Raw genomic sequence first — 24,474 nt, 5'->3', positions numbered from 1 at the left:
ACATAATGTACCTGTTGTCACACGGGCGGGGGGAATGTTGCGTGCAATACGCAGAAGATTACTGTCATTTTGGAAATGCTAAATGTTTTTTTAAACATCATCTGTGTACCATAATGTATAATCCTGCCAAATGTAATGAAAATTCATTTACCCGTTTTAGCACTACGTCAAATACAATAATCTATGGAAAATGCATTGGTGGAAAAAACATGTTTTGGGACCTCCCTTTTATATTTGCATTCTCTTGACGATTTCCCACAATTATTTACATCTCTCAAAATACAGAAAATGATATAGGTCTGGAACGTTTTGTGGTGATTAATCAAACGAGTGAAAAGCTGTTAGGGAGCAAAAATCCGGAGATTTCCTATCTCTGGAAAAACTGTCTATAACTGCAGAGTAAAAAACAGATTTGTTGTGATTTCTTTCTTTTATTTAATCTATTGTATTTGTTATGTGTTTCTTTATTGTTTTACATAATCATGAAACCATAAATGTGTTTTTAACTGCCTTCAACTCAAATTTACCAATGGAAATCCAGTGGGCTAGTTGAAAATGTGACTCTTCCAACATAGCGACTGGTTGAAGTGGGCTAATCTGCAACCCCTCTATGTATCTTCCCTTTAGTTGTGTGTGTATATGTATTATTGATATGTATTAGTTTACCTTATTACAAAAGGCTTTAAGAAAGCTAAAGCTGTTTATATGCCAGAACTAAAAAGGAAATTAAATATAATATTTTCTAAAGACCTGTAAAATCTGTTAGGAACTTATTAATGTATTAAACTCTGACAAAGTCAGGTGCCCTAAAACAATTTAGCATATAATCTTTCATTTAACCTTACCTATGAAGTCAGGCCAGGAATTATAGTATTGAAAGTCAACATATTCACAATTTCAACAAGTTCTGTTACAAACCACAACTAGTAGCTTCATCTCCATTGATACCTACAGCTGAAGCTTTGGTGAAATCCAAATGTCCATCTGCAGTTCCAGTTGGAGTGTCATCAATATGGTAAATTCTGCAAAATAAAAAGAGAACAGGTGTAAAGACTACATATACTTAACATCTGAAATACTACACTACTGCTAAGACAAACTGAAGTATTCACCAACTGACAAGACAAACTGATATAGTAAGCTACGGACATTGTGAACAAAAGTGGTACAAATGTTGCATCAGTAAATGTTAGAATTGATTGTCTAATGTCAGCACTTTTATAGAGCACAGGGCCCTAGACAGATAACGTTTTCCTGGTCTTAGAGCTCGTTGGCTAACAAAGTAGTCTGTAGTTTCTTCGTGAAGACCATGAGAAATTGAGAGAGACATATGTCAGCAGGCCAGATAAGTGGGGTCCGACATGAACGATGTGTACTGTGATTAACTTGGGCACTTGAGCCATGTGTACTGTGATTAACTTGGGCACTTCAAGGATATCTTTTCTAGGATGGGCTAGAGCTAGCTGATGTAGACATATAAGGGACAAGCATGAAGCCTTAAAGTGAACAGGATCTGCTACAGTGATCAGATTGTGCAACAGACACTTGGTCTTTCCCCAAGCCAGGTATCATAAGCTTGGCAAAGCCGAAGGGCTTTATAGAAATGTGATTTTTGGTACATTGAGAAGCCTGCTCATTTTCCTTGTATTTGTGTTATTTTACAGTTCAGTGTCATTTTAACAAAGAGGCTCATCAATAAAGGTTAGACCTGTCAGCCTTAGGGTGGTCTTCCCCTAAACATGTTGCCTTCTTACCTCCAATTCTTGCTAGATTTTTGCTTCTGTTGGCCTTAGGACTCTGCTACCCAGTGTTTAATTGCTTGTGCTGGCTCCAGTAAACATGCTTTGATTGGCATATACCTAATTGGCATACTTAATTTGCTTGTAAACCCCTTGTAGAGTGGTATACCATATACCCAGGGCCTGTAAATTAAATGCTACCAGCAGGCCTGCAGCACCTATTGTGCCACCCATTTAAGTAGCACCCTAAAATGTTTCCCAGACCGGCCATTGCAGCCAGAATGCAGTGTCACGCTGCCACGTCACTGTGGCATTTAAACCCCCTTGCCAAGCCTTATACTCCGTTATTATTATATGTAAGTCACCCCTAAGGTAGGCCATAGGGCGAGGTGAAGCATAAATAAAAAGTAGTACATGTGCTTTTAAGTTTTACATGTCCTGGTAGTGAAACTGTCCCAAATTCATTGTTCACAACTGTGAAGCCTGCCCCTTCCACAGGATAACAATAGGAAATCCTTATTACATTTAATAAGCTGTAGTTCGTAATTGAAAGGAGATGGGTATATCATGTTTGGTACCCGTTGAATGTTAATGATTATCCCTCTTTAATAGTGAAGTCGAATTTGTCATTACAATTTTGAAAATGCCACTTTTAAAAAGTTGTAAAAACAACAATTGATGGACAGAATTCAGAACAATTTCATACATTCATCCCAGTACAGAGATTTGGGCCTAAATCCATTGTTTTCTTTGCTCGCCATTACTGTTTGAACCCAGCCGTATGCAAATCAGTCTTGACCCTGTGCCCAATGGTAACAGTCCAGCCCGAACTGCCAGGCCAGGTTCTACCTGGACTGGAAACAAGCATCCTAGTATCGGTTTCGGGGTTGCACCCCTCATCAGCCAGGATAACTTGACTCCGGAGGCATGGAGAGCACGGGACACATGTCAGGGCATACCAGTCCCACTCGGGTGACAAATGTAAAAACAACAATTGATGGACAGAATGCAGAACAATGTTATAAATGTACCCCAGTACAGAGATCTGGGCCTAAATCCATAGTTATTTTGCTCACCATGCCATTCCAGTTTGAACCCAGCCATATGCAAATGAGTCTTGACCCTGTGCCCAATGGGAATAGTCTAGCCCGAACTGCCAGGTCAGGTCCTCCCTGGACTGGGAACAAGCATCCTAGGACCGGTTTTGAGCTTTCACCCCTGATCAGCCTGGATAGCTTGACTCCAGTGGCATGGAGAGCACAGGTCCCACGTCTGGGCATACCCGTCCCACTCGGGGTGACAAATGCAAACACAATTGATGGGTGCATATGTTGCCCTAAGTGGAAAGGGTATGCCCAGACATTGGTCCCGTGCTCACTGCACCACTGGATTCAAACTAGCCTGGCTGATAAAGGGTGATGCCCTTGAACCGGTCCCAAGATGCTTGTTTCCGGTCCAGGGAGGACCTGGCTTTGCAGTTCGGGCTGGACTGTTCCCATAAGGAACAGGGTCAAGACTGATTTGCATATGGCTGTGTCCAAACTGGGTTGTTGTGGTGAGCAAAAGAATGAAGGATTACACCCAGATCCTTGTGACTGAGGGTGAATGTTTGCATTGTCCAGCATTTTGTCCATCAATTGTTTCTTTTGCATATTTTGCCATAAGTGGGAAGAATATGCCCAGATATGGGCCTCATGCTCACTGCACCACTGGATTCAAGCTAGCCTGGATGATGAAGAGTGATGCCGTGAAACCGGTCCCAGGATGCTTGTTTCCTGTCCAGGGAGGACCTGGCTTGGCAATTCAGGCTGCACTGTTCCCATAAGGAACAGGGTCAAGACTGATTTGCATATGGCTGGGTCCAAACTGGGGTGGCGTGGGAGGCAAAAGAATTATGGATTAAACCCAGATCCTTTTGACTGGAGTTAAATGTTTGCATTGTCCAGTATTCTGTCAATCAATTGTTTCTTTTGCATGTGTTGCCCTAAGTGGGAAGGGTATGCCCAGACATGGGTCCTGTGCTCACTACACCACTGGATTCAAGCTAGTATGGCTGATGAAGGGTGATGCCCTGAAACCGGTCCCAGGATGCTTGTTTCCGGTTCAGTGAGGACCTGGCTTGGCAGTTTGGACTGGACTGTTCCCATAAAGAGCAGGATCAAGACTGATTTTCATATGGCTGGGTCCAACATGGAGTGGTGGGGTGAGAAAAATACTGATGGATTAAACCCAGATCCTGGTGACTGGGGGTGAATGTTTGCATTCACCAGCATTACATCCATCAATTGCTTCTATTGCATACTTTTAAAAAGTTGACATTTTCCTGCCCATAGCACTTTGGGCCTACAGCCTGTTTTGGGTCACATGACTGGGTACTGCTGACAGACTTTCTGAGTTCCTCTCAGACAGTCACACAAAAGTGGGATTAGGTGTACCTCAATGGGCCATCAACTGCCACGATGGGAGCGGGGCAGAGATTAGCACAGCCCCACTTGCACCTTAATAGGCTATGTCCTGTCGCTTCACAATAGGTCTAACAACTCTTTACTGTCATTGAAGCCAGCTTGGTGCCAGGGCAGGGGAGTCACGAAATTCCAAGAAATTCAAAAAACCTTTTCTAGACGCTTATCCCATCTTCCCGGAGAAGTGCAGCAGGTATAGAAATTGCAACTATAAACCCATGCTTCAGTTAACTACTGGTCCTGCGGAAAAGCTCTCGGAGGACTGCCTGCTGCTGTACCTGGAAGTACTGCTTTGTTGTCTGGAACCTGCCTTGAACACTGAGAGGCCAGCCATGTTGTTGAGCCCTACATTTACGCCAGCACCCAGGACTACCAGAAGTGACTCCAAGGGCTAGTTTGCTGGCCTCCTGTTCAGAGCCAAAGGCACACTTAAACCCAAACCTGGGTCCAGCCGGAGTGAGTCCTAAACCCGTAAGAGGATTCTCCATCCATTACTGGACCCTTGGTTGTGGTGCTAAAGGTGCAAAGATTGCCAATTTCCAAAACTGAGGGCTTAGACAAAATCTGGCCAAAAAGTGCTCTGAGAACCAGGAGGAGACCGGGACCAACCTGCTCGCCTATCTGCCCAAGGTGCATTGTCAGTCAGTCGCTATGTTCTTCTCTACAGCAACAAATACTTTTCAGCAGACCTTCGCCACAGGGAATACGACCTTGTAACTGTCTTCGGCTACAGACCTGTACTGCTAGAGATTTTCGCCTTCCATTTCGAAGACCAAATCTGAAGGTAAAAAAAGATCTTCACCATGGCTTCACTCCACGGCCACCCAACAACGATTCTCCCACCTTGAAAAATCCTGCAGGCTTGCCCAGCCCTACCTTCTCAGAAATTTTTCTTCAAGAATTTTTCTAGGTCCGTAGGTAAGCGCAGACTGGGCCCAATCTACTTTTTGTATCTGAACCACTCTCCATCGCAGTCATCCTTAGCTTTTTACTTTGAACCGGATGTCTGCAGATGGTGCTTTGATCTTTTAGGCGCTATTTTGAAACTTTAAATTTAAAAATGCATAACTCCGGTGCTAAATTTGGATTTTGTTGTTTTCCTGTCAAATAATTTATTACGATTTCTTCTATTTTTCTAAATTAGGTTGGGTGTTTTTTGTGTTGTGTTTTCACTTTATTACTGTTTGTGTGCTGCATAAATACTCTACGGATTGCCTCTAAGTTAAGACTGCCTTTTTTTGTGACAAGCTTCCCAGGGTTCAGCACATGTCAATTTAGTGACTTTTTGTGGTTCTCCATCCAAGGGATTGTGGCTGTTGCTTGACCAGGGCTCACACCCCAGTCAATCAACAACCCAATTTCTCACAATAACACTTCTCTTCTTCCCCGTCGGAGTGTGCAGCTAAACAGCAATACTCATGTTCTTCTTTAAAGGTGGATAGAATTCCAAGTGTAACATGATATGTGTAGCGTTGCACAAATGTTGTACACATATAATATTATATGTACCACTGCACAACTTCTCAACAAAGTGACTTGCTCTACTATTTTCTTTAGGTAGTACGGCGAAGCAAGGGGGCTGGGAACATTGGCCTGCTCTGCTTTACTGATAAAGCACCAATTTCCTGTTCTCAGAAATATATTACCAATTAAAATACACAGTTTTCAGCCCTCTTCTGAACACTGTAATACTTTGGCTAATTTTTTGTGTAATGGCAACGCCAATATGCAGACGACGTATATCCATCATTAAACATGTTACAGATTACTGGCACAGTCAATGAAACAACTTTGCCTACCTGAATTAAATTTGCAACCAGGCAAGATTGATCAAACACCATGTATAAACAAGTACACCTTTGTAGATTTATGGACATATAATGATGCCGTTGTTATAGCCTACCAAAACCAAACTATCTGTTCTATTACGAAGACTGTGTCAACAAAATATTTTTGGACAGCAACCGGATGCATTGCTACGACTCTGTATTCTTCAATAAAATGTAATGAATACATCTTGAAAAAAAAACTATGGGTGATTTTATTTGAAATACTGGTGATTGCAAAGCCAGTTTGTTTCAATATGATGACATCTGAGAAGCCGACGACGGACTTGATGATTGCTATGGTATGCCGAATCAGGTTCACTAAACACAAGGAAAATGTGTGGGAAAGAAAGGCTTTCAAACCTTGAATGGGAGCTTTGCTATTGATTCTATGTCAGGACTGGAGTATTCGGATTATGCTCCTTTTTCTTTACTACTTAAAACACAGCAGTCCATCAACATTAAACAGAAAATATAACTACATTTCCCATGAGTCTCTTGACCTTCTCCCAGATTGATCCACCAATCATGATCCATCTGACCATATAGGACATCATGTGACCTCAGTCTGTCCTCTTTCTTTTGCTGCCTCACAAAATCAGATAACCTAAACATTCTCTATACTGGTACTGTTTGTGTATTTTGGATTACCTTGGAATGTATATATTTCAGGGGTAAGGGGATGAGGAGGGGCAATGCTTCCCTTTAATTTGCATTAACCATCGTGGAGTGGGAGCGGGCATGATCAGAGTGAGCGTGGTACTAAAGCACATGGAATATTGTCCTCTTTCCCTGCCGAGAGTAGTGCATGCGCGCTGCAGCATGCCTTCATATTAATTGCACTTGACATCAGACAAAGCACACGCGCGGGCCGACTGCAGTTTTACAGAAGGAGACTCCTGTCCCAAAGGAGCTGTCAAAATGTTTGCTACGGCCCTGCCTTAGGGGCAGTCGCGGCCAACATGGTTCACGGGGTTTTCATGTGGGGAGAGTGGTCGTGAGGGAGGGGGGGGGGGTGAGGGGGTTAAATGATAAATAAAAAAACGTACCTTTCCCAGGTCCCGGGTTTACTCATCTCCGGCTCCTGCTTTCGTCCCAATAGCCAATCACAAGGCTGCAATCGCAGCATTGTGATTAGTTAGGACACCGACCATGCAGGTGTCTTTGGGAGGGTGCGCATGACAGGGTTTGTTGGCCCCAGAGGGCCGACCAAACAATCAGGGCCCGCAGCATTGGGCAAACCACTCCTCCCCTGCCCTCGAACAGACCTAAACCACCCCCACGCCCCCAACCAAACCCTTCTGCTTTCTCGCAGTGCGAGAAGCAGAAACATAAAATGGTATTTATAATCTTCCTCCATACATCCACTGCAAGAGATTGGCCTATTCTTGAGCATACGGCTCGATACCCAACAGAAATATGTGCCAATTTATTAATGATGATGCGTATTTTGGGGAATATGCAGATATGCCTTATGAACATGGAAAAAAGTCTGGTGGAGGGAGTGGAGGACCATGTGCAGGACTCCGTGACAAAGCTCTTGATTCGGGCTCTTCATCACTTTACGCAGCCTCTCATACGCTATCGCAGGAGGGAACTGAGTGCAGGCCCTCCGCAGAACTTCCCCCTTCAAGATATAAAGCCCACAGAACTGAGCCGTCCTAGAAAAGGGACAGCTGAATGGCTTCACACTTCACACTGAGGCAATGGAGCAGATGGGCAATTCAGTCCTTTGGGGCCACGAGTATGGCGCTGCGGCGACACCAAGGTACGGAGGACTCTCCCTCCCAATCCTCTGTTTGGAACAATGCCACAATGAATACCAACCTGCTACCAAGTGGAAACGTAAAACCCATCAATCCACTGTCAACCAGGCTGAGCTCTGGAATAAAAACCTGCTCTTCAAGAGAGAGGTTCGCAACATATTTCGCTTAGAATGCCCAAGCAGCTCCCTTCTGGGTAAGATTGCGGACCCTCGCGAATTGGATCCTAATATGGCGACCTTCTTAAAAAAGTTTGCCAAAGATCCCAAATAAGGATTGACCACACCTTGCGTGGCTGGCTGGACACGTCACTGGACCTCTCAGGCCCAGTAATACATTTTTTAGATTTAGCAGTTCAGGCCAAGGACTCAGATGCCACAGTAGGCTTCTAGGCAATGCCAATTGCGCTATTTCCACAGAAAGTCACGAATCCCTTTTGATGAGAATCGATCCTAAATTGACCAAATTTGCAAGTACCGAAGCCGGTTCGCTTGCGATTGGCCTGCTGTTCGTGACAAAAGTTGCCAATGAACTGGGCAAGTATGTGACCATTTTTCAGCATTAGATAAGGCCCAGTCATTGATTAAAAAGGTCTATAACAGGGGAATTTTTGCAAGGATGGATGCTTCAGGGGCCAGACGTCATGCCCTGGTTTCACACGGGCTTCTCCCAGACGTTACTACGACTCAGGAAGAGGAGCGCCTACCGATTCCGGATCAAGCAACTTCTATCTCTCTCACACTTGAGGAAGCCAATACCACTACCACTGGGGTACCTATAGGGAAAATCGCAACGTATCTCACATATACAGGTACGGGTCATTCAATTTTCTGACATTGCATTGGGGGGCAGGCTCAGTTTTTTACTTCACAATTGGAGGATGATTACTCAGGACCGTTGGTTTCTGGAGACAGTGCAGGGTTTCAAGTTGTTATTCTACACGACCCCCTCTCAGGAAGTTCTCCCAATTCCTCTCCTTTTTTCCCTAGACAGAGAGTCTTTTTATAGATTCAGAGATCGAAGGGGTGCCAAGAAAGGAAGTGATAATCCCTGCTATGCCTCATCCCAGCTTATCTCGCTTCAAAAATCTTGTTATCCAGTCTCAGCTGCGACCCTGGCTCATTGGGTCAAATAGTTGCTGGCTGAAGCAGGAATCGTTGTGTCCTGGTTTGGGGCGCATCCAGTTCATCGCGCTATGGCCTCTAAAGCCTTCTCTACTGGATCTAGACTGGAGGATATTATGACAACTGCAGACTGGTCTTCTGATTCCACTCTTAAAATGTTTTATCACAAACCTATTGTGGATGGGGCTTCGAAGGTAGTGGTGCAGCTTTGAAATGGTAAATGGCATAATCCGAAGCCTTCAGTCAGGACATAGGAGAAAATATTTTCTAGCTAGTGCGTCAACAATTTTCATTTCTATTAAGAACAGGGAGGCAAGGATTATTCCACCTAAGAGGTTTAGATTATGTATAGCATAATGCTTATGTTGATGGTGTATTTGATACTTATTATCAATCTGATTTTGTTCTACTTTGTCCCACCCTATGGTTTGTTTATAAGATGGAAAGTTATGACTACGTTTTTTTTTTCCTGACAGGCACGGATAGCCAGCCGGCGTAGAAGATGCCCGAGTTCTATCTGTTAGGATTCCAGAGGAAAGAACTGGCGCTATGGTCTCAGTGCCTGAAAGCTGAGTTTGGGCTCTTAAGTTGGTTGACGGTTGATGTTGGTTTCAGTTCCACATTGGTGATAGGTTGTTCTGCACAGTTGAAGCTGTTATGACTTAGCAAAGAAAAAGGAAGGACTGAGGTCACATGAGGTCTTACACGGTTGGATACATCAGGATTGGTGGAGCAATGTGGACGATGGTCAAGACAATCATAGGAAATGCAGTTATATTTTCTGATTTATGTTCACTGGTTGCTGTGTTTTAAGTAGTAAAGATAGAGAAGCCTCCATGTCTTTCATAGAATTGAAAATTCTTGTCACGCTAGCTAGAAACTTTTTTATTTCTACACACAATTAACGCACATATTGAAGGGGAACAGCACCATTTTAAACATCTCCTTTGAGCATGCAGCTAATATCAACCTATGGCACAATTTCTAGATTGTGGCCAGTCTTGAGAGAGTGATCACCGCACACAAATCATTAAAGTTGAATGGCAATTTATGACCTAAAAGGTAAATGGCCTCCTTGAAGAAACAAATGGCAAGTGACTAAGGTGGAACAATATGCCTTCTGGCCGCTCGAGAGATATGTGGCTGGGCGATGACATTTAAGAGGCACAGTATAGCCTTGTCGATATGTTTGCACCAGCTAGTCCCTGTTCTGGTGTGTGGAAAAGTATTTATAAATATAAATTTGCCTACATATCATCTTGCACTAATGCACGTGGAATCAAGTCAAAAACAACAAAATGGAATCTTTAGGTAATTTGTCACTTTAAATTTGGCATTGTAATATCTGGTACAAAAGCAATTGTAGGGTTGGAAGTCTTGCAAAAGAGGTGACATTTCTCCAAGAACTGACAGGCCAGGTCATCCCTGGACTGGAAACAAGCCTTCCCAGACCAGTTTCGGGGTATTACTCATCAGCCAGGCTAGCTCGGATTCAGTGGAACAGTGAGCTTGGGATACACGTCTGGGCAAATCTTGCTGAGCCAGCAAAGGAAAATTGGATATTCAATCTTTTTATTTTAATTGAGGGTGCAGTGCCAGAAACCACTTCCTTGTTTCTAGTGTTGCTTTAGATTAATCTTGAGAGATGTATATTTTATTTCCAATCCAGGAAATGTGGTTATTTATATGCATGTAGTGAAGTACCTTCTCAGTGTGTTGGGAAACAGAGCGGTTTACAAACAATTTGATGATTGGTTGATTTGGTCAGTGATTTGAAGAAAGGAACACTGTGTGCGCATTCAAGTTGGAAGCCCTTGGCGAAGGTAATTCTAGTGCTCTGAGGGAGCCACTTCTCTAGGGAACACAAGACAAGAGGGCTCAGAGTCCTCTGAACCATTTGGGACCCCAAAGATGCGCAGATTGCCCCTGCGGTTTCTGTCTTTTAACTCAACCACTTCTTTGTAAAGGAGTTTTGTGGATAATCTAAGCAATTTTAGTTCTTTTTCGCTTTGGCTGTGTCCTCTACAATGCTGATGAATAGCTCCACTTCAGCGAGTATCTGTTATGTTGCTAATATTCATCCTTATGGGGCTTAGTTCCAATTGCAGGGCATCTGTTTGGCTTTAGTAGACTTGGCTAGATCATAAACATCTGCTACTTTCTTTAGGACCATTTCCATGGTTGCGTTGATGTCCGATTTCCCCTTTATTGGTGAATTTGGCACTGAGTGGGTCACTTTGGAGTGCTTCATATGTGTTTTGGAGTCTTTCTCCTCCATATTGTAAAAATAAAGGGTGATTGGTACTGATGAAGATAGTGGTGAAGCATTCAACAGGCACAGAGTCACCCACCACATGGGACTGGTTTATCTTGGAACAGTGGGTTAAGAGTAATGCACCTGTCTTGAGTTGTAATAGTTTCCTCACCTCCCTATCCCTGATATTGTATGCAGAGATGCCTCAGGGCTAGACCCTAGGACACAACCATTACAGTCGAAGTCATAGTTCTGAACATTGCGTGACAGGGGGTGAGAGGCAGATCCAGATGCTTCAGAGAAGAGCCCAAGACAGCCCCTGCTTCAGAACATGGACATTTGATTCTCAGGATAGAGCGCAGACTAATGCCTATATTTTTTCAACACATATCATGAGCCATGGTGAGTTATGTTTGCAGCATGTAGATTCAATTTAAGTGTGCGGGGGCCACCAGGTAGCTTTAGGGGATGAGGTCAGCACTCCCTTGTAGAATCTGATGCTGCACATGGTAAGTTATGCATCGTCATCTTAGGGAAAGTCTGCATGTGATAAAAGCGAGTATCTAGTCTCTGGAAGTGACCAATGTGATAAACAACCTGTGGGGTGGCTGAGTTGTGGCTGAAATCAAGCTTTGGCTAGATAAAGCACTCCCTTTTAAAGGTACCATGAATTGAGATCAGCAGATTTGGAGCCTCAAGATGCCATTTTGAGGTCAGTCAGGACTATTAAACGCGCTCTGATTTTAACCAGGCGGCCACGGTCTTAATTTATAGTTATAAATTTTGGCTGCATGCGGGATAGACACGCATGTTATTATTATGTAGCAGACAGCAGCTTATTGCGCAGTTGCAATTTTGGAGGCAGGACGCGGAGGAGGGGGCATCCAAGCAGTTGTGGCCTTGGATTGTGATTAATATGTCATTAAGTTGAGCTTTATGTGTAACTCCACTACTGTGTTTTGTTTTTGTGGTCGACAACAGCTTATTGCTAGTTTGTGATTTAGGAGGCTATACGCTTTGTGAGTTGTGAAGGAAACAGGGCTATCAGGGCGCCATCTTAGAGTCAGGTGTGGTGGTTAATCAGATATGCTAAGATTCATAGTGCATTCATCAATAAAAAAACAGGGGAGGTGCAGGGCTCAGCACTGCGGAGGTCTTGCGCTAAAGTGGAAGCCAAAGCAAATCTACCTTCATTCTGTGAGAGTGCTCGTAGATCAAGCCCGTAGATGTGGGTACTGTAGTAGCGGGCATTTTGAGAAGTGTGACTCATCAGGAGCTTGTAACTGATCAGCCTCTGAGAATGCTGCCAGCCAATTTTTCAGTTCTACTGCATGCTCGCGATGGCCCGATGAGTAGTGATGCCTTCAGGAGTCAGATTGGTGAAAAGATACTCCTGTTAATCCAATTCTTAAGTCAGCACCAACGGGAGGTTTTACAGTTTTACATACATTCTACACTTCAGAAACTCTTGCCTATAATAGGCTTTTGGAGGGTGCCCCAAATAATCTGGACATTTTGAACTCTTCACCCTCCCTAATGATATATGTATATATTTGTAGGAAAGGTTCTGGGGGCCTACATGCAGTGGAGAATTATTCTAATGTTTATCACTATCAATGAAGGTCCTAGGATGCAGAAATCAGATTTTATATAAAAATTCCCCATTAAAATTATATAAATCTACACGGTAAAATATTCAGTGTGGAGAAGGATTTAGAGAAAGACAGTTAGAAGAAGCAGTTGAGAAATTACCGCAGGCACAGAGATGGAAATGTTTGCACTGAAAGCAACTGTGTTTCGAAATGTTATTAAACATTTAATTTTCGTACACATAAAACTTGGGTTCACATCACCCATCAACTAAAGTGTTTTTCAAATTTTGAATTACAGTGGAATTAGACTCTTACACTGACATCCAGAATGTGGGAAATTGGCGTAATTTGCTTTTGCGTAAAATTATGAGAAATGGAAAACTGACATTTAGGGCTATATTTTAGTGCAATAACACATGTGCATCAAACAACCCCAACTTGTGTTATGATCATTCGTGTTGTTCTCGTGCTCCGAAATTGTGATGCAAGTGGCGTAATTTCTTACATTTTCCGTAACAGGTCTAACTCGAAATCCATTAGATCATGTCAGCGTAAAGGAAGTTTCACCCAGGCCTAGTTACTTCACACCACTTCCTAAAGGTCAATAATGAATAAGAAACTTTACAAACAGAGCTGTAGGCCTTGTGTTTGGCGAACAAGAACAATATGCAGTTTTGCACTTTCCTTATTAGTTGTATGTAATTAAGGCGATAAGGACATACATTTCCTGATGTTTAAATTCAAAGATAAATTCTCACCTATCGTAAAAAAAATACATTTTATTATGCATTAATATTATTAAAAGTAATGTATAAAATTAACTAAAAGTATTTTCAATGAACTTTAATAAAAATGTTATACTCATTTATAAATTCAAAAAAGGGTGTTAAAATATTTCATAAGTAAATAAAAAATGTTTTATTGATAGATATTCTAACATTTAATCCATTTATTTATATATTAAACTGTTTTAAGTAATTTAATTCAACATTATTTCCTATATCTCCATTATTTGCTCTGGGGAGGTTTACTGTACCAGTGGTTGGCCATGTGTGGTGCAGGACTTACAACAGCTTGGAGCACGAAAGTTACTTACCTTCGGTTACGCTTTTTCTGGTAGATACAGTATCTACCTGTGAATTCCTCACCTTGTGAATATCCCCTTGCGTCAGCAAAATTCGGAAATTCTTTATTGTAGGTTCGCGCCGACGTGAGCGTCGTCACAGAGGCACAGCATTGCGCGTGACTCCGCTGACGTCACCGACACCATAATAGGCCCACACCGGCGTGATGATGTCAGTTCCGCCCTTTTTTCCGTGCCTTCGAGGCACACGGACGGACTGACAACAGTAGATATATACACAGTATACAATAGTCAAGATAACACACACAGTGTAAAGACAATGCAGTAATTCAAGTAGAATAAAACACTACTTTTGAGAATAACATATATACATTAAAACATTGCCATTATCTAAGGTATAGAAGAGTGGACAACGGAGAGGCGGGTGGGCATGTGAGGAATCCACAGGCAGATACTGTATCTACCAGAAAAAGCGTTACAGAAGGTAAGTAACTTGTTCTTCTGATAGATACATCTGCCAGTGGATTCCTCAGCTTGTGAATAGAGTCCCACAGCAGTCCCCACTCCCGGAGGAGGGTGTCCACTCTCCTATACCAGAAAATCCTGGAGGACAGAAGGCGCAAAGTGTCCGTCCCTCCTCACCTCGGAATCCAAGCAGTAATGCTTCGCGAAAGTGTGGAGGGAGGCCCAAGTTGCCGCTCTACAAATATCCTCTACAGGCAGACCCCTAGACAAAGCAGATGTTGAAGACTTTGCTCTAGTAGAATGAGCCCTTACACCCTCTGGAGGTTCCATACCCGCAAGGGAGTAGCAGATCTTGATGCATAGTATGATCCATCATGAAAGTGTGCGCATGTGCACAGTTTTTCCTTTCTTGCAGCCAGCAAATCCAACAAAGAGCTGGTCATCCACCCTGAACTCTCTGGTTCTGTCCAGGCAGAAGCTCACCGCCCTCTTAGGATCCAGGCGATGAAGTCTCTCCTCCACCTTGAAAGGGTGGGGGGAGGATAGAAGGTAGGAAGGGTAATAGACTGTCCTAGATGGAAGGGAGTCCCCACCTTAGGCAGAAAAGCAGCCCTGGTCCTAAGAACCATTCGTTCAGCATGAATGGTCAAGAATGGGGGCTTCGAACTAAGAGCTTGAAGCTCACTTACCCTCCTTGCCGAGGTAATAGAAACCAGGAAAGCCGTCTTAAAAGACAAAAGTCTCAAGGGACACTTGTGCAAAGGTTCGAAAGGAGAACCCATCAGAAAAGTAAGCACTAGATTTAAGTCCCATTGAGGCATAATAAAGAGAGTAGGAGGAAATTTATTTGTAAGGCCCTTAAAAATCTTAAAACCACAGGGGATTTGAACAATGACGGCTGATCCGGCAAACAAAGAAAAGCCTACAAAGCCGAAAGATAAGCCTGGACAGTGGCAACAGCAAACCCTTGCTGCGCCAAAGAAAGAGCAAATTGTAGTATATCAGATAAACGAGCCTTCAATGGGTCAACAGATTTCTCTCCACACCAAGTGACAAATTTAGACCATCTGTATGAATAGATAGATTTGGTGGAGTCACGCCTGGCCGATAGAATGACATCCACCACATCAGGTGGGAGAGAAAAGGAATTCAGGTTGCCCCGTTCAATCTCCAGGCATGAAGGTGTAAGGTCTGGAGGTGGGGGTGTAGAACCTGCCCCTCCATCTGAGAGAGGAGTTCTGCCCTGAGAGGGAGACGGAGCAGCGGGCACGAGGAGAGGTGGAGAAGATCTGTGTACCACACCCTTCTTGGCCAATCCGGGGCGACCAATATGACTTGGGCCGGTCTTGGCAAATCTTCCTCAGAACCCGAGGAATCAAGGGTTCGGGAGGAAACGCGTAAAGGAGTCTTGGGTCCCAACTCAACTGAAACGCGTCCCTCAAAGCTCCCTGCATCGGATACTGGAGACTGCAGAATGGCGGGCAGTGAGCATTCTCGCGAGTGGCGAACAGGTCCACCTGAGGAGTTCCTCACATCCGAAAGACGTGACGAACTACCTCCGGATGGAGCCTCCACGCGTGGTCGGCTGAGAACTGCCGACTGAGACTGTCTGCACGAACGTTCAGAACTCCGGCCAGATGATTTGCCATCAGACAAATCTGATGGTCCTGAACCCAGGACCAGAGACGCAGAGCCTCTCTGCAGAGACACTGCGACCCTACTCCTCCCTGTTTGTTGACATACTACATCATGGTGGTGTTGTCCGTCAGGACTTGAACCGACCGACCACGAAGGGAAGGGAAGGGAGGAAGGCCTTGAGTGCCAAACGTATCGCCCGCAATTCCAGAAGGTTGATGTGAAGCAACCTTTCCTCTGGAGACCAAAGACCCTTGACCTCCAGATCCCCCAAATGAGCACCCCACCCTAGAGTGGATGCATCCGTTATCACCGTGGCCACAACTGGAGGCAGTTGAAAGGGCTTCCCTTGAGACAGGTTGCCTTCCACTTAGGCCCAGATCTCTGTACTGGGGTGAATGTATGACATTGTTCTGCATTCTGTCCATCAACTGTGGTTTTTGCTTCTAGAGGATACAGCAGTTCCCATGATGCGAGCAACTGAATCAGCAGTGTCTCGCCCACTCTGAATCACTTGGCGAGCAGCCGCCTGTGCATCGGCCAATACCTCATTAAAATCCTTCCTGCTGTCCTCAGGAATTTTAGGAGCCAACAGCCTTATTACTGAGTCCATCAGGGCATGTATATATATGCCCAAAAGGCAAGTGGCATTAGTCGATTTTAAAGCCATACTTGCTGAAGAGAAAGACTTCTTCGCAGTCTGATCCTGTTTCTTGAATTCCTTATCCCCAGGCACCTGAGGGAATGCACCCACAGTCTTTTTTGAACAGGCTGCCTGAATAACCAGACTTTCAGGCAAAGGATGCGAGGATAAAATTCAGGATCCCCAGGTGCAACTCTATACCTCCTTGCAACACTTTTAGCCACTGCAGGAGCTGTAAGAGGCGTGCTCCAAACCTCCAAAACAGGTTCAGTTAATGCTTCATTAAAGGGAAGCAACGGTTCGATAACCGAACTTGGGTAATGGAGGACCTCAGTCAAGAGATTGGATTTATATTCCACTGTAGGCAAAGTTAAATTAAAAAGTTCTGCAGCCTTCTTCATGACCATGTGGTATGGCGTAACATCTTTTGAAGGGGCATCAGGCACAGATGACAGCTCCCAATCAGGAGAAAGCTCCAAACCACTGGCTTCTCCTAGATCTTCAAAACAGTCCTCCTGAAGCTCACCTTCTTCCATCTCAGCCTTAGCTTCTCTATATCTTTGCTCCTCTATAAGGCGCTGAGCATCCCTTCTGGAACTCTCTTTCAACAGCCGCGCCGTTGGATCCGTGAACGACTCCAACGGAGCCAGTATCGATGTCGAGATCGAATCCGAAGGCCCAGGGCGCCGATCTCGAGGTCAACTCGGAGCCGGCGACGGCGGGATCGGCGTCAACGACCTTGGCGGCGCCAAGTAATGCCAAGGCGGCGCCGGAGCTGGCATAAAAGGCATAAAGGGAGCTGGAGCATAGGAGTGGGGAACTCCTAAATTATATGCCAGAGGACCCATGGGACCCGAAGGTGCACCAGAGGGGTACAAAACCCTGGAAAAGACACCATACATAGCTATAAAAAACGCAGTAGGGTCTTGACCTGGAGCTGGGAAAGGTGGGTAAGAACCTACAGACTGACCCTTCAGAGGTTCCGGATTCGCCTCCTCTTCCACAGGTGGATGTGTCATAGACATCGAGCCCTCATTGAAAGGGACCTCCTCATCCTCTCGTACCGGAGACGGCGCCTGAGATGGATTCGAGACCGGAGCCGGAGATTGAACCTGCGACTTCAAAGGCGAAGCCTCACCTTCTGGATCCAAGACCTCTGGTGATGGAGACACTACATCCTTTCCATGTCTCCTCTTAGGCGACTTCGGTCTCGAGTCTGAATCCTTACCGGAGTGATGTCGAGATCCATGCCTTCGCTTCTTATGCTTCTTTTTCGATTTCGAAGCATGACGACCTCGAAGGCGACTCCGTACGGGATCTTGACCTCGACCTCTACTTCGACCTCGCCCTTCTCGAACGCGATCTCGAAGTCTTCTTTTCTTTTCTTCCTCTCAACTTCGCCACCAGAAGTTTAGTTTCTCTCTCACCAAGTGCCTTCGGGTTCATCTTCTTACACGAAGAACAGCCTTCGACATCATGGTCCGAACTCAGGGACCAGATACAATCCTCGTGCGGGTCCGTGATCGACATCATTTTGCCGCACTCTCCACACGGCTTGAACCCGGTCTTCTTAGTCGACATCTTCAGCAAGACAAAGAAGCAAGAAAACAGAGAAAACAGTAACAAAGTTACTAACAGCTACAGAGATTCCCAAAACCGGTAGTGTCGACGACGCGGAAAAAAGGGAACTGACGTCATCACGGCGGCGTGGGCCTATTATGGTGTCGGTGATGTCAGCGGAGTCACGAGCGATGCCGTGTCTCTGTGACGTCGTCCATGTCGGCGCGAAGCTACAAAAAAGAATTTCCGAATGTTGCTGACGCAAGGGGATATTCACAAGGTGAGGAATCCACTGGCAGATGTATCTATCAGAAACTTTACTATTGCTATGGGCCCCTTTTTGCTTTGAAAGTAGTAACTTCAGAACTTCAGTTTCTGACTATAAATGGGCGTCCTATTTTGTGGGTGGGTGTTTTTCCCTCTCTAAACCCTCCGACCCCTCTCTCGAATCCTCTAACCCAGGGCTTAGTTTGCATAGTAGCGCTACGCTTAGCTATGCGAAGTGCACTTCGCACTATGCGAGCTAAGCGTAGCTACGCGAACTGCGGTAGGAAAAATGCTGTTCGCACTGATTGCATAGTGCCAGATGCTTGTACGCCCTGTGCAATTTTTACAAATGGCATCTTGCACAGTGCAAGCGGTCGTATTCTGCAGCTCGAGTAGATTTGCACTCGAGCAGCAGCTTTCTCAACGCAGACTGGTAGTTTCTCATCGCAATGAGAAACCTGACCTCCTTGCATTGAGAATCTCGACGGGAGGTATATTTTCCACGCTTGCGATCGGCAACTTGATGTTGCTGATCTCGAACGAGGAAAAAGGGATGATGATGATTTTGCCCGCTCGCGAGCAAGCAAAAAATGCCTGCTACGCGTTTTTGCACAGTGCTACGTGCAATTCGCGTAGTGCAAACTGCGCACGCTACGTGAGCGTAGCGTAATCCTACGCCGAAGGTTAAAAACCTCCCATTTAGTAGTAACTTTGCCCCTATTGTCACCTAGTACCAACCACAATTACAAGTAAGTAATAGACTAACATGTGTGACGATCTACCCATAGAAAGATATTACAGGTGGAGATTTACCTTTGTAGGTTTGTTTATAGCATTTTGTAGCACTTTAGTAGTACTGCAATAACAGTACTAAATGTACCAAAAATGTAGTTTGTGAATAAACCCTGTGATGTTTTTACACAACATACCGTTCTCGTCCTTCTTTTCGTATCCGAGTCACCTGATTGATTTCCAATGCTGTCAGCCTCTTTGCCACACGATACTGCCAGATGTAAAATGCTTCTCTCGATGCAGCGATTACATGAGATTTTGTCATGGTCACGAACAAAGGAGCTGTTAAGAATATTAAAATAGCTTGTGGGCACAAATCACTAAAACAAATTCTAAGGTTATAGAAACAATATGATTTTTTTAAAATAGATTGTTAAACAAAAACAGTTTCTCAATATTTGCTAAAAATAACTGCATTATCAGTTGGCCTTTAGGTATCAAGATTAAATAACAACTGAAATTCAATATGAAAAACTATAGCAAAATCAAAGAAGACTATAGATAGGCTGGGGACAGCAGATTTATTTAAAAAACAATAGCTCTTCCGCAACTGATGCCATCTTCAGGTGTTGAATTGACTACTTCCAAGTATGGTGTTTGACTGCTCGGCTGATACTTTACATGTGTTGTGGCTGTAATCCATTAATTGCTGTGTTTAATCTCATTATGTTTAATGTTTTTTTCTTCATTTTAATTGTTCTTCCTCCCGTCTTATTTGTCAGATTTTGGTTTCAAGAGTAAAGTAAGACAGACAGGTTGGATCTATGGGATTCCGGTATTACTCCTATTCCAATTTTCCCAGTTAATATTTTTAGAATGCTGTGACTATGTGAGGTATCCATGTGAACCGATTGCTGATTGCTAATCAAGACTGGAGTCTGCATGGGAGGAGCCAAGATGGCGGCGGAGACGGACGTGTAGTCCCCCGGCTCCCCGAGCCTGTGTTTCCTACAACACTATCCTGTCCTTTATCCTGCTACAGCGCTGCCGCGGAAGGACGAAGAAAGCGCGCTGTTGTTGGGGGTGTTTCTCCGGTGTCCCTACCTGCCCGCTTGCTGGTGATATTGGCGTGCCGGCCCGACGGCCATTGCTGAGCCCTGGGACCGGACCCCGTCTCGCTGTGCACTGCCGGAGACGGCTTGAGCTCCTGTGGGTGGACCGACGAGTGGTGTGACTGCCATCCCCTGCCAATCTGGTGGCTGTGAAGGTGCCTGCACTGGCCCCTCCAGTGGAAAGTGTGAAACGACCGATTGTGGGTCTACACTGCTGCCCCTTCTTCGTGCGACGATGAGGTGAGCCGCACTGTTCACTTTTTTGTCGGCGCGGACCTGGTTGCATCGGCTTGCCTTTGTGCTTACTCCTGCTTGAGCACGCACGAGGGGAACTTTTGCTGATTGTCGCTTGCTAGTAGCGGGCCCGGATTATGCCGCGAGATCACACCCCCACTGCCTACTGAAAGATTCGCCTACGATATCGGTGAACCCGTTATAGTACTCAACATGGCGGCTGCCCCCTCTGCGGTACTGGTTGACTACCTCTCGGCTCCTGATTGGGTTGCCCTGCATGGCCTCGAGAGATGTGTGGAATATTGTGGGGCACCTCGAATTGTGGAAACCTCGGATCACCCTCCCGTTTTCACCTGTGCCTCCGTTATGGCCGCGATTGCCGACTTGAGGGGAGAATGGCGTGAGTGCTCTCGCGCACTCGGCGCGAAGCTGGATGAAGCCGCTCTCGGATCGGAGGGTGCATCGCCTGCCGGCTTTCCTTTCTGCACCGATCGGCCCTCTCATTGCATTGCTAGAGAAACATTGTTGCCGCGTGACTGTGTATTGGAGCAACTGTCTGACAGTGATTACTCAAGCGGACTGCCATCAGCCCATCCCGTCGTTGATACACTGTTTTCCATCCTGCCACAGTTCTTACTCTCGGATACTGAATCACTATTTTTGTTCATGGATCCGCTGGCGCTGCAACTATTTTTCTTGACTGTATATGCTATGCACGGTGCGACCTCAGTTCATTGTTTTAAGCAACAACAGGCAGAACTGGTAACAATACTCTTTTGGATCGCTATCACTGTGTGTGACTGGAGGTGTCCATTTTGTATTTGGGGACCTTCTCCTTGCCGAGGGCGGCCATCTTATCCCTTTGTTCTTTCTGGGGCGGGTCCCGTTCCGGTGCCATGTTCAGTGGGACGCTTGAGATCTGGCCAGGGCTAGGGAGGCCCTCCTCCTGTGTACTGTGAATGAGGGCGGGGGGGAGACCTGGGATGGGACACTTCCTCAACGCGTGCTGCTGTGCTATGCGATGTCTCTCCATATTCCATTTAGTGCATGAAGATCTTGCTTTTGTCATTACGTGTAGGGTGGAGAGTATTTTATGGCCGGGGAGCTCGGGAGACTTAGAATTTGGCCCTCCTCGGGTATTTAAAAATTTCTTTTTCTTTTCCTCCTTTTCTTGGTCTATATTTCGGGTTCTTTAGTGGACGACAGACACACTGCTGGGGGGGGGGGGGGGGAGTAGGCCGTAGCCTCTGCATGAGTGTAGGGTGGGGGGGGGGGTTTAGTTTTCTACATTTAGTTTCTATGGGCCTTCTTTTTCTCTATTTCTCTATTTCTCTGCGCTTTTCTTAACTTATTTCTGTTCTGGGTCCGCGATAGGGGTTAGTAGGGAGTGGGTGGCGCTGTACGTGGTGCGTAAATGCTAGCTGATGATCCTGTTGCTTTACTTGTACCGCCAATCTGCCTGGGGTGTTAGCCTCCATTGTTGTTCTCATTTGATGATGCTGCCTGCTCATGTTGTGAAGCTATTGTACGGACTCAGTTCTCCTTGGTTCCTATTCTTCACTGATTTATATTTAGAACGAAAAAAAATTTAAAATTAACCTTCAATGCTCCTGCTTCTCGGCGACATGTTTCTACTCAGTGTAACGTTAAATGATTGTTGCTATGTCGCCTGGTGCCGCTGGGAAACTGTATTGCTCGCACTTGTGCTCCAAAAGTATTGTGGCCGGCCTGATGGTTGTGGGCCCGTATTTGTTCTTTTATTCATGCACAATAAAGGTTTACAAAAATAAAAAAAATTAAAAAAAAGACTGGAGACTGCCTTGATTCTATAATTTCGTATAACAGTTCTCTTCGTTAGACCTAGCAATCACATCCTGCTGATTCTGTTACGCCAATGTCAGAATAAAATATTATGTATACTTTATTGGGTGGATGGTCGATATTGACACATATCTCTTGTTTCAATGTTATTCCCAAGCAAAACTGCCTTTTCTGAAAAAAGTGTTCAGAGAATGATGTAGTAATATTTCAACGCTTCACGCCCATTTAAATTTCATGAACTTTATGAGCTGGTTTCCTTTTCTTAAATATCAGCTTCCTATCTTGACTGTTTTTCAGAAGAGTAGCAGCAGAAAATGTAAATAGGCCAGATGTGGTGTGCCGTTCTATTCCCAGTAGTGAATTGGATCTATGAATGCATTTTCTCCCACAAACTGATATTTTTCTGATACTGCATCCTGGTCAGCCTGTCCTCGTATTAAACAGTATCAGTACCAGGATGCCTTTGAAATGGTCATAGACTGTTCCAATTCTACTCCTCTTCAACAGATAACTGCCTGTCCACACATCTGGACACACAAATTTACCTTGATACTGAGAAGGTCAATTATTGCCTAGTATATGTTACCAAGTCAGTCGTTTAGCAAAGTGAATGATTCTAAGAGCTGCTTTGTGTCTTCATTTATGAAGATATTACAGCTCTCTGTGTTGATTATCACAACATAGATTTAGCTAAACTTCCCTGGTATATTCTTCCTGACCTTTACATGTTTTTATCAATAATCTCCAAATCATGATTTCTGAGGTTAATCAAATTGGAAAATTTACTTTCATGGTGATTCCCTACTTCATGCTCTCCCGCCTTCATAACTGGTTGGGAAATGCCTGCACTACACAGACTGGACCAGCTAAATTTTCTCCCACTTTTTTGTAAGGAACGGTATCACAGGTCTATGCTTCCGCACATATAGCGCTCATCATTAATTGTGCCTGCCTTGATCCCACATACACTTTTTCTTTGCATGTATGGTAGTGAGAATGCAGCTGTTTTGAGGCTACAAAGCATGTGATTTGCAAAATTAAAGGCTTTGCAACTACAAAACAATGTGTTTCAATGTATTAAAGAAATTGCAAGTAGCAATGCACAATCTCCTTAGGATGCCAACTTCAATGTCCCTCCAAATTAAAAAAAAGGGGATAAGAGGTAGTAGTGAAATTCCTTGTTCCATTACTGAATAGCTATTTGGCACAGAAAGTGACAACACTGCAGCCTGCTTGTTTAAAACAAACAAGACTGTAAGGACTACAAAAGAAAAATAAATGACCTAAGTTCTCGAAGACCGCATTCAACATAAAGTAATTCATGTTGTGCTTCATTCCAGGATGGACCATGAACCATGAGTATTATTTTCCTGTACGTTATTTTCCCAGGCCTGCAGAGAGGATTTGTATTTCATTTTTAGATTGATGGCTACTAAAATTGTTCTCTAAGAAGATTGGATTTCTAAAGCCATCTGGAAATAAAGTCCAGAATTTATTTATGTTTTACTTTATTTTTTAGTTTTTTAAAACAAAACAAAAACAAATCCGTAGTCAGTGATATGCATGGCGAATGACTATACACACATAATGCAATATGACATTTTGGCAGGCAGGGCCATAGCCAATATAATTACAATCCCCGACCTGGGGAACTAAGACACTGCATGCTTATGCCCCCTTCTCATCTGTGGTTATGCAAACCCAGCACTCTGTGCTCACCACACATTACCATGTATTTCCTCACTCACTACATCATGACTGTCTTTTGACACCAAACCAGAGTTAGGGTGCAGCAATGCGGTACACAGATCTCTCTACTCAGCTAGATTATCAGCAGCAAGACTGTGGAACAGACTCCCTTGGGAGATCAGGCAAATCAGGGAACTTTTACCCTTCAGGAGATGTGTAAAGACCTGGCTGTTCCCCAAGACCTAGCTGGCCGGATCCTGTCTCTGAATCATTTCCGCCTTTGAGCTGCTTAGCGCCAGGATGCCTGCATGGTGATAGTGCGCTCTATAAATTAAATGAATAAATAAATCTACCACCCTCTGGTCGCATCTATTGAGTTGCATGAGAGTGTCCTCCACCAAGGTCCATACCATTACATCCTTTTCCCATTTTGCAATTTCAGGTGCCCTCTGTCCAATTCAAGTGAGGGATA

General features: G+C 44.5%; 1 protein-coding gene across 1 annotated transcript in view; it reads right to left on the bottom strand.

The window, feature by feature from the left end:
• WDR35 (WD repeat domain 35) overlaps nt 1–24,474 on the bottom strand; it is a 531,383-nt gene that overhangs the window by 347,283 nt on the left and 159,626 nt on the right. The window contains exons 13-14 of the mRNA XM_086926288.1: nt 19,344–19,488; nt 953–1,022 (exon numbers count right to left, since the gene is read on the bottom strand). Of these exons, the coding sequence (XP_086782414.1) occupies nt 953–1,022; nt 19,344–19,488 (215 nt within the window). The remainder of the gene's footprint in view (nt 1–952; nt 1,023–19,343; nt 19,489–24,474) is intronic.

The sequence above is a fragment of the Lissotriton vulgaris genome, chromosome 6 (genome assembly GCF_964263255.1).
Source record: "Lissotriton vulgaris chromosome 6, aLisVul1.2, whole genome shotgun sequence".
Lineage (NCBI taxonomy): Eukaryota > Metazoa > Chordata > Amphibia > Caudata > Salamandridae > Lissotriton > Lissotriton vulgaris.
Note: the sequence above shows the minus strand (reverse complement) of the source record. Positions and strands in the feature narration are given on the sequence as shown.